A 21,521-nucleotide genomic window follows, 5' to 3' on the forward strand; every position below is an offset into this window, starting at 1 on the left:
AAAAAAAAATCCACCAGAAATGTATTGGAACTGGCTCTAGATTAAAACCTGAGACTGTGAATCTTTCAAGAAAGTGTATGTATATATATATATATATACATATTATAAATAATATAGTTATATATATACTTATATATATATATATTTACTTATATATATTATATATTCTTATATATATACATATTATAAATAATATATACTTATATATATATATTTACTTATATATATATATATACTTATTTATATATATATTTATATTTATATATATATATATACTTGAGGGATTCACAGTTACCACAAAGTCAACTGCTGCCAATCACTATAAGATAATTACAGACATTATGCTTTATTGTTTTAACATGACCCAACTCGCCCTAAAGCGCGTTCCTTCTCTCACGATATTCATTTCCATTTCAACATGACCCCCGTGTTAAATGCCGATGATATGCAGCAGAAGCATTTGTGTTACGTTGATAACCGATAGGACAGAGCCTGGGGAAAAGCCTCCGTGATGTGGGACATTTGAATACGTGTTTACCTGCGGCGCTTTTCAGATCGTCTCTCCAAAAAACCCACAAAGGCACATCAGGTGCCCGAGGCACAACAACAACAACAGAGTGCAACAACAATGCTGTCGTAAATAAACTAGAGGCGTCTCTCGCTGCGCAAAAAAGGTGATGTGGGGCGATCACCCCTGAAGGTGTGTGTGTGTGTGTGTGTGTGTGTGTGTGTGTGTGTGTGTGTGTGTGTGTGTGTGTGTGTGTGTGTGTGTGTGTGTGTGTGTGTGTGTGTGTGTGTGTGTGTGTGTGTGTGTGTGTGTGTGTGCCAGCGATTGCATCTCTGACCACATTGTTGCATCTTGCACATTCCAGAGCACGAGCAAACATCCAGTGTGCACATGCACGGCAAGATGTGTCCATCCAGACTGAGGACTGAAGCTCAGTATTCGTAGGAATTAGTATTGAATTAATTGTGAGACTCGTGAGTTTGGATCACGAGCAAAAGAAAGCCATGACACACGCCATGGAGGACCACACTGAGGAGGAGCTCTCCACCCTAACTTCACCGTTGACACCATGACTTCACCGTTGACGCCGTTGCAGTCACGCGGATGTCTTTATGACACCGTCTCCGGGCCTCGGACACGGGGCCCTAAATGTCACTTTAGTCCCGGGCCATTCATACATTTAGCTCGCTGCACTGGAGAAAAGATGAAGACTAACGGCGAAGAAGTGGATGCTGAACGCGTGCGTCACCGTGTCAAATATAACTCAAATCGCCATGGAAACTGTGTAACAGAGTGTGTACCAGTGGGTGTTTTTTTTCCCTTTTTTTTTTTTTTTCTCTCATTTTCTTTTCATCTCTCTCTGTCTCTCTCAACCAACACACACACACACATTTCTGGGTAATAGCATCAGAGTCTGAAAATGTTTTTGGAAAGTACTGCGATATCGTGGTTTATAGGCCTGGAGAAGTTTGAATGGAGAACATGGAGGACATTAGCTGCACTGCAACTCCGTTGTCTTGGTCATTTACTCTCATTAAGACATTTATGATGAGGGCAAAACCAAAAGATATGATCCAGATCCACCTGGTGGAGCGATGCAGTGCACCTGGGCAGAGAGGCAAGAAAGGGCCAACAGCCCAGGGAACATACGTTATATTTATTTTACGATGTTATTGAACTACTTCACTCTCGTCATACGTGTGCATGGACGCCGTTACCCGGCTGAACACGGGAATGGCGTCTATCAACGTATATGGATCAATATCTAACTTCAAAAAACGATCTATCTGAATGGTGAATGTTGTGCACTGCTATACGCGTAACTTGCTCATTTTTCGTTGGGCGGTGGCGGAGAGCAAATGTTCTGCGCGTTTGTTCTTTTGAAATGTTAGTGACTTAAGTAGGTCGACTTTTGGCAGACTAGATTTGGAAATGCATTCTTTCCTGTTGTGTTCAGAGTTTCTCACCCCACCCACCCCACTCCACCCCCAAATGGTGCATTTTAAAACCGCCGTCCACAATCCTAACCCTGTGGTGCTGTATTGAACGCAAACAAGTTTAGTTTATATCCAGTTTAGTGTGCAACAGTTAGTTTTGTTCTTCACGTCCTTGTTTTGCAGTCTCGTCTGCCTTAAATGATGAAACGCACTATACGGCATATCCAGGTGTGTTACCGCCACCTGTTGCTCAGTGGACTCGTGTGACATCACTGTGATATGGCGCCGTACGTGATGGCTGCTGTGTTGCGAGCTCCCGGATTTTGTAGTAGTTTTTTGTTATTTATTCTTCTTATTGCGACTATTTTTGCACAAAACGTTAGCAGCCAGTTAACGTACGACAGATGCACACTTCTGCCCCTCCCCCCTCAGAACCAAAGAACATTTTTTTCAACTCTTACTCGGACGTCCCGCCAGGAACAGTAGCGGAACTATCTCCGTCCATTTTAGGCGCGATCTCACGCAAGCGTCGCCGACGGAGGGGGAAGCGAGCTGGCGTGCTGGTCAGGCTGAGACGTCGAGCCAATCGACCCCCACTACCCACCATTTTACTGGCAAATGTACAGTCTTTGGACAATAAGCTATGCGAGCTACAGGCTCGTATTCAATTCCACCGGGAAACTAAGGACAACTGCATCATCTGCCTTACGGAGACATGGATGTCGGAGGAGGTTACCGACTCAGCCATCGAGCCGGCAGGATTTTCCGCCCACCGCGCGGACAGAACAAAGACTCTCTCTGGTAAAGATCGTGGAAGTGTATGTCTCATGATAAACAGATCTTGGTGCAACCAAAGTCATGTACATACTCTCAAGTCGTTCTGTTCCCCGGACCTGGAGTACCTAATGCTCATGTGTCGACCATTCTGGCTACAAGGAGTTTACAGCAGTCACCGTAACTGCTGTGTACATTCCGCCTCAAGCTAACACGGACATAGCGCTGAAGGAACTCTACGGGCGATCAGCGAGCAGGAGTCGGCACACCCCAAGGCTGCTTTCATTGTGGCGGGGACTTCAACAAAGCGAACCTGAAGAAAGTTCTCCAAGTTCTACCAACACATAACAAGCAACACGCGGGGGGAGCGGATTCTCGACCACTGCTACACTCCCTTCCGGGATGGATACAAAGCCCTCCTCCGCCCACCGTTCGCAAATCGGACCACCGCTCCATCCAACTACTCCCGCCTACAGGCAGAGGCTTAAGCAGCAACCAATCGCTGTGAAGGAAGTGCAACGCTGGTCGGACCAATCGGAGTCTATGCTACAGGACTGTTTTGAGCGTGCTGACTGGGATATGTTCAGGGTCGCGTCGGACAACAACGTCAGTGAGTACGCGTCCTCAGTCACCGGGTTCATCAAGAAATGCATAGATGACGTTGTTCCTACCAAGTCGGTTCGGATTTATCCCAACCAGAAACCGTGGATAAATGGCGATGTTCGCACTGCACTCCGCAGCGTAACACCGCCTTTGACTCGGGAATATGGCGGAATACAAAAGAGCCCGCCACGCCCCCCGTAAGACCCTGGGCTGAGCCAGGCGGGAGTGCAGGAACAAGGTGGAGGAAAAGCACAAGAGCCATGACGTGAGAGGTGTGTGGAAGGGCTACAGACAATCACGGACTTCAGAGGAGAACCAGCGGTGAAGAGAACTCCTCTACCTCCCTCCCAGGCGAGCTAAATACATTCTTTGCTCGGTTCGGCGTGAACGGCAGCCCGCCAAGGCAGCGCTGCCGAGGAGACCAGCCTGCTGATCATCTCAGAGGCTGACGTGCGCAGAGCCTTCAGCGGGTGGACATCCGAAGGCGGCAGGTCCCGACCACATCCCGGGCGCCCTCAGAGCATGTGCAGACCAGTTAGCAGGAGTCTTCGCAGACATCTTCAACCTCTCCCTGTCCCAGGCTGTTGTTCCTGAGAGCTTCAAGATGTCCACCATTGTGCCTGTCCCCAAACACCCCAAGGTAACCTGCCTGAATGACTGGAGACCCGTAGCCCTCACCTCGATTGTCAGTAAATGCTTCGAGAGGTTGGTCAAGGACTACATTTGTTCCATGTTGCCTGCCACGCTGGACCCATGGCAATTTGCATATCGTCAAAACAGATCCACCGACGACGCAATTGCCATGGCACTTCACACCGCCCTTTCCCACCTGGAGGGAGGAACTGTTGTGTGCGAATGCTGGTTGTGGACTACAGCTCAGCGTTCAACACTATTGTTCCCGCCAAGCTCGACACCAAGCTCAGAGGTCTAGGCCTGCACTCTACCATGTGCAGCTGGATACTGGACTTCCTGTCGGGCCGCCGCCAGGTGGTGAGGATGGGCAGTACCACCTCAGAGCCGCTGACCCTCAACACGGAGCCCCTCAGGGATGCGTGTTGAGCCCTCTCCTCTACTCCCTGTACACCCACGACTGCACGGCCATGCACAGCTCCAACGTCATCATCAAGTTTGCTGACGACACAACAGTGTTGGGGCTGATCACCGCCGACGACGAGACAGCCTACAGGGAGGAGGTTGGATCACTGGTACAGTGGTGCCAGGAGAACAGCCTCGTCCTCAACGTCAAGAAGACCAAGGAGCTGATCGTGGACTACAGGAAGCGGAGAGGAGAGCACACCCCATCTCCATAGACGGAGTTGCAGTAGAGAGGTCAGCAGCTTCAAGTTCCTCGGCGTGCACATCTCCGAGGACCTCACATGGACCACGCACACCACTCACGTGGTGAAAAGGGCCCAACAACGCCTGTATTTCCTTAGGCGACTGAGGAAATTCAACATGGCCCCGCATCCTCAGAACATTCTACACCAGTACCATCGAGAGTGTTCTGACAGGTTGCATCACCGTCTGGTACGGGAACTGCACCGCCCTGTGGCGTAGGGCACTACAGAGGGTGGTGCGGTCGGCACAGTACATCGTTGGAAGTGAGCTTCTCTCCATCCTGGACATATACACCAAGCGGTGCGTGGCCAGGGCCAAACGGATGATGAAAGACAATAACCACCCCGGCCACAAACTGTTCACCCTTCTACCGTCAGGCAGGCGATACCGCAGTATCAAGTGCCGCACAAACAGACTGAGGGACAGCTTCTTCAGTCAGGCCATCAGGCTGCTGAACAAGGACTGAGACCCTCATTAACACTATACACCAGAACATATTCTGTGAATATCTATGGCCATGGTGTATATTTTATTACATTGTTTTATATATATATATATTGTATATATATATTGTATGTATATACATATATATATATATATTGTCTCAAAAAAGTGTATATTTTATTACATTGTTTTATATATATATATTGTCATGATGTATATTCTATTACATTGTTTTATATACATATATTGTTAATACTTTCTTTTTGTATGTGGATATTGTATAGTTTATTCTCATTCTTATTCTTTTTTTAGTCTGCTACTGCTGTCGGGTGTTTTGCACATAAGAATTTCACAAACCGATTATACTTGTATAAAAGGGGATGTGACAATAAAAACTTGAAATTGAATTGAAACTGAATTGAAACTTAAGGATCGTGAAGCATAAGCCACATTTTCACATTTTTCAAAACGATTATTTCAACAACAAAATTAAGGGTTATAAGTGTGATTGAAATATATGTATATGGAAGATGTATGTAAATATATTTATTTATTTTTTCGTTATTTGATATTTATTTTATTATTTATTTTATTATAATAATTTATAGGAATATATAAGCATTTTTGCTTCTACCGATACCTTTTCAGTCTTCCTGTTTTGTATATTATATAGAATAATATTGTATTGTATTGCAATGATCGACTGAATAAAACAACAACATGCACAATGAATCAAACATTTTTTCTTTTAATATTCAATGTGATTGGCGCATGTAGTATTTCGAGTGCATCTACACAGATGTTAAAGAACTTTAATTCCAACAGGTGGTTAACTTGCTGCCTTGATAACAAAAAGCATGCTTTTCATTTGTCGTCCCCACATCTGGACCCGTGTGCCGAGTCCTTCCTGCCGGTGCTGCGCGTTAATTCCTGCGATGCTTTTTGAAGGCTGCGTCGCTTATTAATACAAATAAATTCAAAAAGCAGATTATCCTTCACGTGAGCTTTGCAAAACACCGAATGTGTGTCCGATTGTCTGCGTGTCGACGGACAGCGGGAGGAGCTTCGACTCAGCAAATGAATAAATGCAAAATCAGACCCGGAGAGAACGTGAACAAGCAAATATGTAAATGAGCATCGCACGCGAATAGGACTTGATTATGCGGAGCTGTTTACGGATAGACGGCGTTATTAAAACAATAATTCAGAGGAAAGTGCGGCGTTGCATTATTTATTTAGTTCTCTCCCCCCCCAGATGAGTTGCATGTGTGTGCACACGCTACACGTGCACGCTCGTTTGAGTGCGTGGACAGGTCGGTTGAGGAGTGCTACGGGTACTGGGTGGGGGGGGGGGGGGGGAGCGTTCCCATCAAAGTGCCCATTAAGTCTGATTGCACGTGATTGCCGTCTGTTGGAGAGGGATGACCAGCCCACGGATGACATCAACAAATGCCTTCCTTTCTCATCATAATAACCCCCCCCCCCCTCCTGTTTTTTTTCTTCTCCACTCCTTTTCTTCCCTTGAGATCTCAACATGAACTTAACATCACTCACGATGATTTTTTTTGGGGGGTGGGGGCACATCGCCAACCCAAGCACGTCAGCTTCCCTGCACACGTTATGTCGTTGCTTTTATTTACGGCGGTGTTTCCTTCCGACATGTCGCTCGTCTCTTCGGGGGCGGACGCGCGCAACAACAAAAAGAAGATATATTGAGGTATTTGAGGGTCCGAAAGGGAGAAAAAAGAAATGTATACTAGGATTCCTCCGCCCCTCGCTGCAGCGTGGAGGGAGAGGAGAAGGAGCGGAGAGGGGGGGGGGCATTTGGTGTTGTAACCACATGTGGAAACCACCAGAGGTTTCTTTAAAGCCGCTGTGGGAGTCGCTGCGTTGAGGGCTGCGTTGCATGTAGGTCATCGGAGCCGGATGTGGTGATCCGACTACATCCTGCCGCACAATAGGCATTAAAACCGTTGTCGGTGCTTCACTGTGAAGTATTTACTTTGCTCCCTTAAAGTATCCCCCGTCTGACATGTGTATGACTACAAAGAAGGCGTGTGTGTGTGTTTTTTTAATGTTGTTGCCCCAGCGAGAAGCTTTGAGATCTTTTGAGAACTTTAAAAGTGCCTCCCGGGTTCATTTCTGATGCCATGGCAACGTGCGTCTCCGGGCTTCCTCAGGACCGACTGTTTTTTCTTGTAGGTGGATTGTGATTTTCATCTCCGTTGCTCATTAGCTCGACTCTAAATGTGTGTGTGTGTGTGTGTGTGTTTTTGTAGGTGTCTCTCGGGGAGCTCAGCAGCTCCTCAGCGCTGCGTGGAGTCAGACTTCACCACTTCCTCTGGTAAGACTTTCATGTTGCTCAACTCCATACAGACAGAGACCTGCAGCCTGCCAGGACTCTGCTTCTCCCCAGTCAACACACACACACACACACACACACACACCCACACACGCACACACACAGAAAACCAGGGTGTAGCAGTGGCGAGTCGTGACGTTGGTACTGATCCAGGCTCCTTCGTCATGTGCCAGACTGGGGATCTGTCTGTCTTGTTTTTTGGGGGGATCGACAGCAGCCGGCTGCGTGTTTTGTCACCGGGTCGGTTCTTCTGGTAGAATGTGTCACGTTTATTTTATTTCGAGCACTTTTCCCTCCCATGTTGGCTCCAAAGTACATTTTCAAAGTTTTGTCAATCTTGCCTCAAGATCCATTTGGCAGCTGTGTTTTGGAGCTTTTTGGGGGAAATCTTGTGGTTTTCATCGGGAATTAGACTTCTAGAATTGTAGATGTGGTGGGAGGAGGGGGGTGAGAGGGGGGTTTCAAGGTCTACAACTCAAAGACAACTCCCTCTGCTGATGAAGATCATGCACTACTAAAAGGACCTTGAGGCGCATACTTTATACTTGTAAACTTCTGTATCCAAATATGGATGAGAAGTGTATCGCAGAAAACCTCCGAGGGTTTTCAGAGCCACGTGATTTTTACATGAATCATTTCCCAACATGTAAGTAGCTCCCAGGTAGTCGGTGTATCTCAAGTCCTGCATATTTAGCTGTCACACTACCTGAAATATGATCGATAATCATACTGTGACGTAATATGATATTGAGGAGAAAGGAGCCGTTTAACCACAGAATGTTCTAAAATACTACTGGACTTGAACACAACAGGCCTTCTGTGGTTTAAACTCCAATTCAAGGACTATGCTACCAGTGTGACCGTCACACGTAGAGCAGCATGCCGGCTATTAAAAAAGCACATAATGCAACCACCCCCCCCCCCCCCCCACACACACACACACACACACACACACCGGTTTAAAGTGCAGTGAAAACTATTTTATAAACAGCTTATACATCAAAACCTCTCTGTGGTTGATTTTAAAGTCAGCTATTCAGAAAAGAAACACACACACAAAAAAACAATTATGAAATAGTTGTGACCATTAAATGAAGACAGCTGCGACATGTACTGCAAAGGCATGCGTTGCCATACATGTCGACAGAAGCAGCATTGTTTACAGTGTATTGCAAGGACGGGGAATATATATATATATAACTACTGTTCAAAAGTTTGGGGTCACCCAGACAATTTTGTGTTTTCCATAAAAACTCACACTTTTATTCATAGAAAACATAGTCAAGACATTGACAAGGTTATAAATAATGATTTGTATTTGAAATATTAATTTTGTGATTCAAACTTGTCGCTCAAACGAAGGCCAGTTTTATAGCTTCTCTCACCAGCATAACTGTTTTCAGCTGCGCTAACATAAAAAAGGGTTTTCTACCCCTCCGTTAGTCTTCTAAGGCGATAACACAATGTACCACTAGAACATTGGAGATGGGCCTCTATACACCTATGTAGAGATTTCATAAAAACACTTTACCGCATTAACAATGGAAAGAGTGTATTTCTGACAGTGCTTTTCTTAGAAGCGTCCTTATTTTTCAACTTTTTGTTCTAAGTGACCCCAAACTTTTGAACAGCAGTGTAGCTCAGAGGAGATGTCAGAGGGAACCGAAAAGACCTCCGTCTGCACGCCATGGAACAGGAAAACCTGTTGCAGCCCAAATGTAATGATGATGAAACATCATTTACGAGTCTGCAGGTGTCTTGTCGGCTCCAGCTGTCAGCCGTCCGTCATGTTCTCCCCGCTGGCCGTTACAGCGCTGCATGGATTATTGGTTGTAATGCTACCGATGCATATATTATTTTTTTGGGGGGGGGGACGCTGACGCTCAACTCTCCGGTGATGGATCATGTCTGTGTAACAGGGACACTGGAGCATTACCAAAACACATCAGATAGTCTTTTTTTGTTGTTGTGTGTTTCGTGTTCCTTCCTTGTTGTTTTTTTATACAGAGAATTAATGTAATACGATAAGTGCACCGCGGACTCCCCGCACGATGTCATTCGGTTGGTTCTTTTGTCGGGCTTGAATTCTTTAATGAAAACACCATCTGCTGGCCTTTTATGCGATACCAGTTTCCATGATGACCCGCGTCACGGTGCCCAGTGCGACGCTGGCTTCGTAAATAAAGTATCAGATGGCTCTAATTATAATGGCCGGCGGAGGAAGACGGACTCTTATCTGAACGCGACCTGAAAACGAGATGCGTGGCGGGCCGAAGCCGTGACTGTTGTTCACCGCTGATTCATGATGCATCCAGAGAGGACCGTCGGGTGATATTTAGACTCCGATGAAGACCCGATGCCCTTTGGACTTTTCTAAACAACTAAAGCCGGTTTATTAACAGCTAAATCACGGCTTCTTCACTTGGCGTGCACTACCGTTCAAAAGTTTGGGGTCACTTAGAAATGTCTTTATTTTTCAAAGAAAAGCACTGTTTTTTCAATAAAGATAACATTAATCAAAAATACACACTATACATTGTTAATGTGGTAAATGACTATTCTAGGTGGAAACGTCTGGTTTCTAATGAAATATCTCCAGAGGTGTATAGAGGCCCATTTCCATCAACTATCACTCCAGTGTTCTAATGGTACATTGTGTTTGCTAATCGCCTTAGAAGACTAATGTCTGATTAGAAAACCCTTGTGCAATTATGTTAGCACAGCTGAAAACAGTTATGCTGGTGATATAAGCTATACAACTGGCCTTCCTTTGAGCTTGAAGTTTGAAGAACAAAATTAATACTTCAAATATTAATCATTATTTCTAACCTTGTCAATGTCTTGACTATATTTTCTTTTCAATTTTCAATTCATTTGATAAATAAAAGTGAGTTTTCATGGATGACACAAAATTGTCTGGATGACCCCAAACTTTTGAAAGGTAGTGTATGTTGGTTTGTTTTGTTGGTATTAAGCAAACGAGGCATTCATTGAAGGAAGAAGAACTAAGGATAATAGTGCATTAATTAAAAACACAACATTAAAGGTTAGTCCGTCATTTAATATGCACTTGGTAAAACTACGGAAGTGTTATTGGTACTCAAAGTAGATTAATACTTATGCATTAATATTGACATTTTTAAGCAGTTATGTAAGTCCAGTGTTGCACCTGTTGGTCAGAGAATATTCTTCGAAACTCGAAGTTTTACAACCAAATTTCACAGCTGAGGAAATCCATGCAGTAGTCCCGAAAGTAAAGAAAAGTGCTTTAATGTTGAAGTGCGGTGAGATGACCAGCCCAGAAGTACACCGAGGAGCTGCTGATGTACAGCAATACTACAAACTCTACTTTACCTTTTACCTAACTTTGACCAATTAGGCAACCACATATATTGTATTTGTTCTCTCGACTCCAAAGTTCCATCTTCCAAAAATAATCATACCAACAATGATTTTTCTTAACATATTACACTATTCTTCGTGTGTTTGTCATTTGATCTTAAATGTCTTCAATCTTCTCATCGCCCCATGTTTTTGCATCAAAGTGACTCGTGGGTGTTAAACATTTAGAGATGTGTCCATTTTTGATATTGAGATATTTAAAATGAATTTCATTGTTTTATTGAGGGAGAATGCTGCAGCCGCTAAACGGGCTCCTCGCTGTCCATGTACTTCTACTAAAAGTGGTTTGACGGGCTCCGATCTTTTAATATAAGCGTCTGTATGTATGTTAATAATGTTGTCAGGGTGAAGCTTCTGAACATTTAGTTGAAAATCACAGCGTGGAATGATTTCAGAATGAGATTTTCTTCTTAGTTTGTTTTTTCTTTCTTTCTCCTTCTTCCTGGTCCTGTTATTATGTTGTCAGACACTTCTCATAAGAATCTGAGCCTCTCGGTGGGGAAAAAAGCTAAAATTTTCTTGGACATGCATTGACGGGGAGGGATGGCCCAGAGCGATTATCACTCGATACTCAAAAGCACGACTACATAGGGTCCGGCTTTTAAAAAAACAGGTTCCTCTTTAATATGTTCCTTCAGCCCCGAGCCAAAGTCCACACACTCACAACCGACCGTTGTTTACTTCGTGAACACATATTTACATTTATAGCTTTGGTGCAAGTTTGAAATGTTTGTTTTTCACCTTTTTCTTTTTTTCCTCAGAGCTCAGACTGACATGTGGTAATCACCATGAGCCTCTCCGGTAGATCTGAGTAACTTTATTAACTCAGATCTACCAGATTACTTCATTCATGGTGATGACTATAGTAATCACTATGAATACTTATTATTAAATACATTATTATTACATTATTGTATTTATGTATATATATATAATATATATATATATATATATTTCTATATATGTATTTATATATATATTATATATATAATATATATATATATATACAGTATATATATATAATATAATGTATTATATACATACATTATATTAAATGTCTTGTATACAAGTCATTTAACCATATAGTGGAAATGTTAAGTTTCAATTTCTAAGATTTCAAGACTTTTTTTTCCCCTGTGTGAAGTTCTGAAATGATTGACGTGTGGTGAAACCCTGTGGAGGCATCGCATGAGTTCTGCGCTCCTCCTTTTGAACTAACTAGTAGAAGATTTACAAGAAATGAGTCGACTAAGAATCCGTTTGAAGATGCGGCCGAGCGACGGTGGTGAGTGTGAAACCAGTGTGAGTGAGCCAGTCACTCGTCGGCCTCGTTCTCAGCGCTGCTGGTTTACGGGACGCTCTGGTGGAAGGGGGAGAAAACGCTCGTCTAGTTTGAAAGTCGGGGGGTAGACGTTGACACAAATGTGTTTTTCATTACCTTCATGTCAAACTCGGAGAATGTCGAGTCTTTCGTGCCCCGAGCTTCGGCCCCATTTTGATGACGTGGCGTTTTTCTGTGCTTCTCAAAGATCCGTTTCCCTCGTTGAAGCTTTTACGGGCGCTGACGTTTGTTGAAAGCATGAAAAACAAACTGATAACGGGCGTAAACGGTTCATCTCGGAGTCTCAGCTGATGGCCTTCTCCTGTGTGTTTACACGGCGTCGTGGTCGAGTGTATCTGCAGCACTCGAGACAAAAGAGGGATTCAGAGCGTCCTTCACCTGAGATCCCCTGTGGTTTCACAATGTGCTCCACACAGCCGGTCCCATTCAACTCTAGCTCATAATAATCAGTTCATCTGTTCTTTGAATGCCAGCAATGACAACAGATACAGCGTCTCCGCCATTAGGAGCCTATTTACCGTTTCCTTCATTACCTCTAACACTAAAAACTATACAAACGACTGTGTGTGTGTTTGTTTGTTTGCAACACTTCTTTGTCATGGTGTCACCAGAAGGTGTGTGTGTAGTTGTCATAGCCTTTCATTACCAAAAATGTAGTTATGGCCCCAGTGTCGGAAACACACGAGGACAAAGGGCAAAACTTCCTCTAAGAAATATAATGTTGCCCCTGATGTCACTAGAAGGAGCAACAAATACCCCCAAAATGTCTATTGCCTGTACTAGGTAGGTACACACACAAATCAATAAATCTCATTTTTTATTATAAAAAAACTAATAAATAAGTTATAATTGGTAATAGTACAATAAATAAATTTAAACAAAAATTGAATATAATTGTCTGATTTAAAAAAAATCTCATAAAACACTTTGAATTTGTAGACTTCTGCCTAAAAGTCTTATTATTATATTTGTTATGACAATTGCTCATATACTGTAAGCCTAAATAAGTGTATTTATTATTTTTGAACAAAGGTTAAATGTGATTTCACAAGTTTCAAATAGTGCCCCCAATTTCTTTTTACATGCCCCTGGATTTCAGTCAGTGGGGTGGAAATTGCCCCCTAGAAAATATGTAAATCTCCTCCTCTGGATGGCCCAAACTGTCAAAATCGTTATGCCAAATGCATTTTACATCCCACACGATGTCATAGCTCTAAGAAAAGAGTAATTCAGTGAGTAATAATGTGTTTAGACTTCTGTCTGTGACATTCGCCCCTTGCTGCAAAGCGTCAGCCGTATACGTGCATCTTGCTTCCTCAGTGGCGGCGGCGGTAATCACGGTACACAAACATGTGACGAGGGCGTGCTGGTGAGTTCACATTTCCACGTCGCCCCGCCATGTTTGATGTGCCCCGGCAGCGCCGAGGACACGGTGTTCTTGCGCCTCTCGTCGCGCAGGATGTGGTCGTTTGTTGTGGCGGGGAGAATAAAACGAAAAGGAGGAAGTGCTCGCCCTCCAGCTCCGTCTCCAGAGGCACCTGACCTCCGAGCACAGTGTCTGTCGAGTGTGTGTGTGTGTGTGTGTGTGTGTGTAGTCTGTGAAAGGAAACGGAGAGCATGGACAATAACAAGGGATTGACTCTCTGACTGCAGATCCAAAGGTTTTGATTTTTACTGCAGTTGAAGCAACAAAAAAAGAAAAAGAGTCTGCGTGAGTCAGCCGGCCTTCGGTGGAAAGTTGCTGCCGGTGGAATCTGAAACTCGGGAGCTCTGGTGACCCCTTGAGTCTTTGAAGGGGAAGTGTTGGACATCGTCACGTCGAGGACGGTCCGTGTCAAACACCGTCGCTCACATCTTGAAATGATACCATTAAAAGGACTCGTAGTATTTTGGCTTTTGCCTTTTCCTCTTCTTTGTCCTCCGCTGGTTGCCGTACATTCACTCACTCACTCTCATCCAAATCAGATGAAGCAAAAACAATAGAACATCTGTCGCTGCCTCGAGAGATCTGAACCAATCATTCGGTCTATTTCACATTAAACTCTGTTTGTCTAATTTATATATTTACTATTAGGTGATGTAATAATGAATGCTCCTGATACAGCGGTATTGAATGGGGCTGTGCATGAAGCCGTTTGACTTCATGTATATAGAAAGGCTGCGGCATCCGGTTCTGATGTTTAACCAAGGCCGGCTTAAAGGCGGCTGCATGTTAGCTTATGCACACACACACACATAAACACAAACACACACACACCAACCGCACACACCATGACACATCACTTTTACAGCGCCGGACGTAAACGGCAAACTTGCAGTATGAATTGCTCAGCAAAAAAAAAAAAAAGCTTGTTCTATGAGGACTTTGTTTGAGCTCCCGGCCGTTCCGGGAAAGTCGCGGGTCAAAAAATAAAAAATAAATCAATATGTGCACATACAGAACAAGCAGACACGATGGGAGACACGCCACAAGTCCACGCCCGGAGCGGTGTGCATGTGTTGTCGACGACGACGGGGGTGGGGGGAAACGCTGCAGAGTAAATGTAACAGAGGACGTCTGTGTTTACTTGAAAAGAGGAGAAATTAGAGTTTGTTCTGCATGGTAACCTTGGTTTAGCCTCCTCTGTCCACTATAATCATAACAAAATGTTGGATATTGTAACCACCACGTCATGCATAACTACAGCGGCCACACGAACGACAAACAAAATCAGATCGGGGAAAATCGGAGGTTGCAAAGGGACCGTGTGGACCGGAGTGACCCCCTTCATTTCCACTGCAGCTACTTCACGCCCGCGGCGGGAGTCCATTATTGTCGCTTTTTTTTATTCGGGACACTAATGTGCCGAAATGGCAATTGGAGAGCGACCGAAAGCACTCGGCTGCGTGATTTGTCGCCCCCTTCCAAAAATAAAGTGCCATCTGTGGGCCTCCGTTCTGAAGGAGTCGTCCTGGAATGCCTCCCAGCGACCGCGTATCGTAGGTGTGACAGTCGGCTGTCTCATCGCGTTTTATGTTTATCTCCGTCCACGGAGGGAATCGCGTTCATTTCCGTCATCGCGCGGTCGCTATTGGCAGTCGCAGTGCGTCCGAGGCCCGCGTGTGGGCGTGAACCTCTCCTGGTTCAGTCCTCGGAGTTCTCCCATTAAAAGTTAAAAACAAGCCGATTTAAGATGTCCGTTGCGTACGCCACCGAGAGGACCGGACTCCAGTGAAACCATTCGATGTGATGATATCCATGGCAACGGGGGCGGGAAGTATCTGAAGCCACCTGACGATGCCCAGCATCCTAATTAACGTCCAGGGCCGACGTTCAGGAGCACGCCAAGTATTACTTTGTTCGTCTTGTTACCTTCGCATTGAAAATGCGGAAGGTAATGTTTTGATCGCTGTTTATTTGTATGCGTGCGTGCGTGTTATTCGCATAAGTCAAAAAGTATTAAACCAAATCGCATGAAATTTAGTGGGATGATTGGTTATTATCCGGGGACCATTTGATTAGATTTTGGGATCGATCGGGTCAAATGTCAAGGTCAAGGTCATGAAAAAGGTCAAAATCTTCTTGAATCGCATGAAATTTGGTGGGATGATTGGTTATTATCCGGGGACCATTTGCTTAGATTTTGGGATCGATCGGGTCAAAGGTCAAAGTCCTGAAAAGGTCAAAATCTTCTTTTTACCATAGCGCGGTCAATTTGTATCCAATTGGCATGCAACTAATGCCAACATGTTCATAATTCAATGCCCAATCTTGTGATATGCGAAGGTTTGCGCTCTACCGAGTGCCCGTTCTAGTTTATTAAATGTAACGATTATCTCGAACCTCAACCACACCATGACCATGTGGTCTAATGGAGGACTACGATGGAGTAACCGAGACCTTGAGATGGCTCTTTCCAAGGTCATGGATTTAGATGTTATCTCATCGTAACCCTAATTTCCCGTAACCACGTTCTTTATTACGCTGATTTGTGGTTTTGAGGAATCGTCCAATACGAGTTCAGCTTCAACTGAAATAAATGAATCCTGAGTTCTCAGAAATGAGGTTGAAATAATTGAAAGAAAGAAAAAAATATAATGTTGAAGAATTCTTTTCAAATTGGAATTCAGTCTTCAATGCGCCCGTTCTCCTAAAAGTTACGCTGCCGGACCATAATACTGCATTTTCAGTTTTTTAAGCATCACAAATACTTTTCTACTCAAAGTCTGCGGAACCTGCGACAAAATAAAAGTCAATCTTGACTTATTTAAACCGTATGTACGTAACTTAAGTTAATTATTTGAAGCCAAACATCAACAACGTTCACAAAACAAAATCGAGTAGCTCTGAGTTTTGTTTTTCTTCTCTTCCCACAAAGTTAAAACCCCCCGAATGAAATTGAGAATGCAGTTCACTTGTATGGGAATCTAGTTTTTAGGGAACGCACCTTTGACTCCCTCCCATGAAGCAACAATTAAAATGAGGGGAACCAACAATTTTGCTCATTTCCCCTCAACATCCGCCCAACTGTTTCCCTCCAGGCAACTCGTTGAGTCCAGAGATGAAATAAAAGTTTTCTAGGGTGAAACAGCAGCAAACCCAATCAGTTTCCTGTAATGCATTTTTTCAGGCCAGCTGTTCTTCCAGTGCAGAGGAATTAGGAGCGCTGTGGATTCTGAGCTTGTTGACTGAGAGATTTTATAAGTAAAAGAAAGAAAAGGCAGTCTGTTGTTGTTTTGCTGAAACATCATCTTAATATTTAAAGAGGGCGGGTAAAGACTTGCTCAGCTGAGGACGCACGATGAGGTTATTTCATGCCTTCATTTCACGGATTTCATTGTTATCTGTTCCCCTGCAGCTCTGGTGTGTCGTGTCCTTGAACGCCTCTTGCACTGTAAAAGTAAAGAAAATTTTTTGGTAAATGTTGCAGTGAGAACAAATCTGATTTATAGGACAGCTTTCATTTTTTAAATTTGTTCTTGTCATGAAATGGTTCTGGGGCCTTTTTTTCTAACTAGATTCAACAGGATGAAAAAATGCTGACAACCTGGATGATATGTTGCAACGATGCCTCGGAGCGAGAGCCGAAAGAGACGTTCCTCAAACGCCTCGTGTCACTGAACTCTTATATTTTAGAAAGGGAGTCGATTTTTTTTCAAGAGCAGTCCACGATTTTAGGATCTGTATTGGATTAATGCTGAGTCATCATATTTCTGTACATCTGGACCAGATTATAGTGAGACTAACCCCATCTGTGACACGTAGATCTGTACGTCACTTTCTGTTTTTCCGTCACCGGGGTGTGTCTGGGAAGGTATTCTTCCAGAAGCCGACGTTTCCACCGGCTCTCCTACCCTCTTCCTCACGTATCTTTAGTTTCCACCATTTTATCATTGTGGGAATCTCTACAACTGCACGTCTAGATTACTTTGCAACCTGAATGCTGACTTTCTACTATTCAACCTTGCAATTGGAGCAAAGAAAAAGACAAAATAATCATCGCCTTGAGTCTGAATTTCCTCTGAGGCTTCACTCTAAAGTCAGTCGGTTAGCCCCTCTGCGAAATGGCGGCTAATATTTGACCAACAATTGGCTCCATTTGTCTCGAGGTTTTTAAGTCGCCCAATTGGCTACTAAAATTAAAGTTGTAGTTTTGGCCTCCTCTTCCTCCTCTGGTCTTATAATCCTGTTGAGGATGAGGAGTTCAATCCACAAACACAACTGTGTTTTCCCTGCGAGACACTCTGATTAAAGACACACACACTGTTGCTCCATTAGTGTGTGTGGGTGTGTGTGTGAAAAAATAACACAATCTAGCCTGGAGAATAAAAAAAGTCTGCAATCAAACGCCTCAGATTTATAATTTCCCAAAACGATTGAGAGGTTACGTAAACTGGTTTTCCATGTTTGACCACTAGATGTCCTCCTTGAGCAGCCACACTGCCTTTTGATTTCCGTCACAGAAATATCGGCATCCTCAAATGTTCTGTGAGATGCAAACCGAGACATCAAACGCATCGTTTGACCCGTTTCATCAAGCTGAAGAGAGATAATCGCATCTCATTAGTGGCACTTTTGTATCTCATCACACACACACACACACACACACACAACTGTCATGTTGTAGGAAAGGACACGTTGAAATTACAACATACCTCATGAACTGGGTTATTGACGGTTCCTTGGCTCTGTGTTCAGCTAGGTAGGTACCCAGATGTCTGAGGAGCCTCTGAGGATGACGTCTCGGCCTTGAACCCCACCAGTATGTCAGGTAAGACGTCCGACACAGGCTCGCAGCCTCATTCCCCCCCCGGGTGTATTCCAATGAAGATGTAGAGTAAAGCTATATTCACGAAACCTAAACGTGACCGTTTAAAAACAACGTCTGCCCTGAGTTACGTCTGTCAGGCTAGAGAAGACACTAAAACTAGCAGCTCATGTCTTTTGTGTGTTTTTCTTTATGGGGGGGGGGGGAATTGAAACTCAAATGCATTTAATCTCAAATAAATAGTTTATTTTGACCCTCTACACATCATCAGTGGCCCGATCCCTTCACGTGGGCGTGAGTCCGCTATCTCTGAGGTCCATATTGATTTAGTCAAACTAAACTTGGAAGACTTTTAGAAGTGTTCAGAAAAATCGAGGACGTTTAAATATAAAAAGTACCACGACAACGGAGAAGACGCACCATGCGGACGCTCCGGAACACATCCAGTAACCGCACACGCTCGAGGTCAAGAGGTCAAGAGTGGAAAGCTCAACTTTCCACTTTCCACTTGTTTTTGAGGGACTCGTTTTGGAGAAGACGGTCGACATCGACCTATATACACTACCGTTCAAAAGTTTGGGATCACTTAGAAATGACTTTATTTTTCAAAGAAAAGCACTGTTTTTTCAATAAAGATAACATTAATCAAAAATACACACTATACATTGTTAATGTGGTAAATGACTATTCTAGGTGGAAACGTCTGGTTTCTAATGAAATATCTCCATAGGTGTATAGAGGCCCATTTACATCAACTATCACTCCAGTGTTCTAATGGTACATTGTGTTTGCTAATCGCCTTAGAAGACTAATATCTGATTAGAAAACCCTTGTGCAATTATGTTAGCACAGCTGAAAACAGTTATGCTGGTGATATAAGCTATACAACTGGCCTTCATTTGAGCTTGAAGTTTGAAGAACAAAATTAATACTTCAAATATTAATCATTATTTCTAACCTTGTCAATGTCTTGACTATATTTTCTATTCATTTAATAAATAAAAGTGTGATTTTTCATGGAAGACACGAAATTGTCTGGGTGATCCCAAACTTTTGAACGGTAGTGTATCTTCACAATGCAAGAGAACAAGCGGAGCACACAGATCACGTTACACTAAACATTACAGAAAATGACAAGTTAGGAAAAAGAAGAAAATAAAAATGCAAAAGTAGATTTAATAAAATTAAAAATAACGATAAAAAATAATAAAATTAAATGGATAATTTCCCCCCACCCAAAAATAAAAAATGTAAAAAAGTTGGTGCCTAGGATGATGACAAAGCACCATGACAGTGCATAGAACATAGTATGTTTAGCCAAAATAGATGAGTTATAGTTGACCACAATGTTTTACCGAGTAGATATTAAGTGTTTTTTTTCTTTAATCGTCTAATGATTTGAGACTTGTAAAGCCAGTGCATCACGTAACCATTAAGAACTCTCTCTGAGCACTCTGGGAGTTGTAGACTCCCCTCACACTCAAGAAAATCAGTTTAAAAGACCCCTGGCTCGTAAAAAAAACACGGGATGTCCTCGTGTCTGTGACCCGTGGATTTAGCCGCCCCCCCCGGCGACCTCGCACACACTATTGACCTCAGCCTGGCGAACCGACTCAAGCTTCCACGAGGAGATGAACCCGACACCCTGTAAACAACAACATACTGTGATGTTCCTGATGCTTAGTTCAGTCTAACCTGCTGTGTTATTGGCGTCTGATTGTTGAATACCTTTTTAATGTGATGTGCAGAGAGGAGGCGTGTCGGTCTGCCTCTCTCGTCTGTTTCACTGAGCAAGTAGCGTCTCTCCCGTCTATTTTAGAGCCAGCAGAAAATTGCTCCCCCGGCTGGCAAGATGAGGCCATTCAAAATGGTAATATTTATCCTCCCTCTCGCTGCTCTTCCTCCTCTCCGTCAGTCTGGTGAGCTTTGGGGCGCTCGTAACCGTGCTCGAGCTCTCCGCTAACAACCGAGACGCCGTTTCCCATTTTAACCTCTTTCAGATGTTGCTTTGAATGTTGTGAAATGCCTTCAGACGTGTTTTATATTTCTTCTCATTTCTAGGTTCATGCTTCTATCTTGTTTCTATTTGAACATATTGATACGCTTTAATGTTTTCTCATGCTGTCTGTCTGAATATAACTGTATGCAAACTCATGTGTAGTGCATTCTGCACGGCAACAGTTAGGACCGTGTTCACTTCCTGTCAGTTGGCGTCCTTCACACACACACACACACACACACACACACACTGCACCAATCAACATACTTTTTACCTTCGCATTGAAAATGTGGAAGGTTATGTTTTGATCGCCGCGTATTTATTTGTATGTGTGTTATTCGCGTAACTCAAAAATTATTAAACCGAATCGCATGAAATTTGGTGGGATGATTGGTTATTATCCGGGGAACATTTGATTAGATTTTGGGATAGATCGGGTCAAAGGTCACGGTCATGACTCCTTATTGATTGATGGCGAGGCAACAGAAGGCTGAGGCCAGATTCTTGGCAAACCCAAAAGGTTATTGATCAGTTTGTTATCTCCGGCCCTCGAGTCTGCCAGAGGTCAACACATTGATCTCATGAAGCCGAAAGACACGTCTTGAAATGGACCAGGTGGTTAGTTAGTTGGTTAGTTAGTTAGTTAGTTGACAGTATCTAAGGATCTATCGTACGGATGGACTGAAGCGATTCGGACACATTTTAAATCTTCGTGATTTTTCGAAGCCACGTCATGACCCACCTGCATGTGAGAAATGGAAGAGAGAAAAAGTAAAAGTGTATACACTGTATATATTACACCGGATATATAAGAAGGAGAGGGAAGGAACACCAAAAAAAAGAAACATTTAAAGAAAAAAAGTTAGCACTGTTAACATGATCTCCTAATTTACCATTTTCATTTCTGGTCAACATCATCTAAAGTCCATTTGAAGACGTGTGATCATGTGACCCCCCCCACACACACACACACACACACACACACACAATAGTGGTCAAAAGTGAAAAGTGCAGTCGTCTTTTCTTTTTCTCCCCCTCCCTCCAATGAAATGTGATCTCAACCAT

The 21,521-nt window shown here is 43.5% G+C and overlaps 1 protein-coding gene across 6 annotated transcripts in view; it reads left to right on the forward strand.

Annotated features, from left to right (window-relative positions):
* thrb (thyroid hormone receptor beta) overlaps positions 1-21,521 on the forward strand; it is an 87,601-nt gene that overhangs the window by 54,023 nt on the left and 12,057 nt on the right. For 4 of the 6 annotated variants that reach the window (XM_056420740.1, XM_056420695.1, XM_056420713.1 and 1 more), the window contains 3 exons: positions 7,383-7,447; positions 18,388-18,460; positions 20,277-20,327. In XM_056420740.1, the coding sequence (XP_056276715.1) occupies positions 18,454-18,460; positions 20,277-20,327 (58 nt within the window). In that variant the 5' untranslated portion in view covers positions 7,383-7,447; positions 18,388-18,453. The remainder of the gene's footprint in view (positions 1-7,382; positions 7,448-18,387; positions 18,461-20,276; positions 20,328-21,521) is intronic. The other 2 variants (XM_056420722.1, XM_056420730.1) reach the window with 2 other exon arrangements.

Source organism: Pseudoliparis swirei, chromosome 1, assembly GCF_029220125.1.
Source record: "Pseudoliparis swirei isolate HS2019 ecotype Mariana Trench chromosome 1, NWPU_hadal_v1, whole genome shotgun sequence".
Classification (NCBI taxonomy): Eukaryota; Metazoa; Chordata; class Actinopteri; order Perciformes; family Liparidae; genus Pseudoliparis; species Pseudoliparis swirei.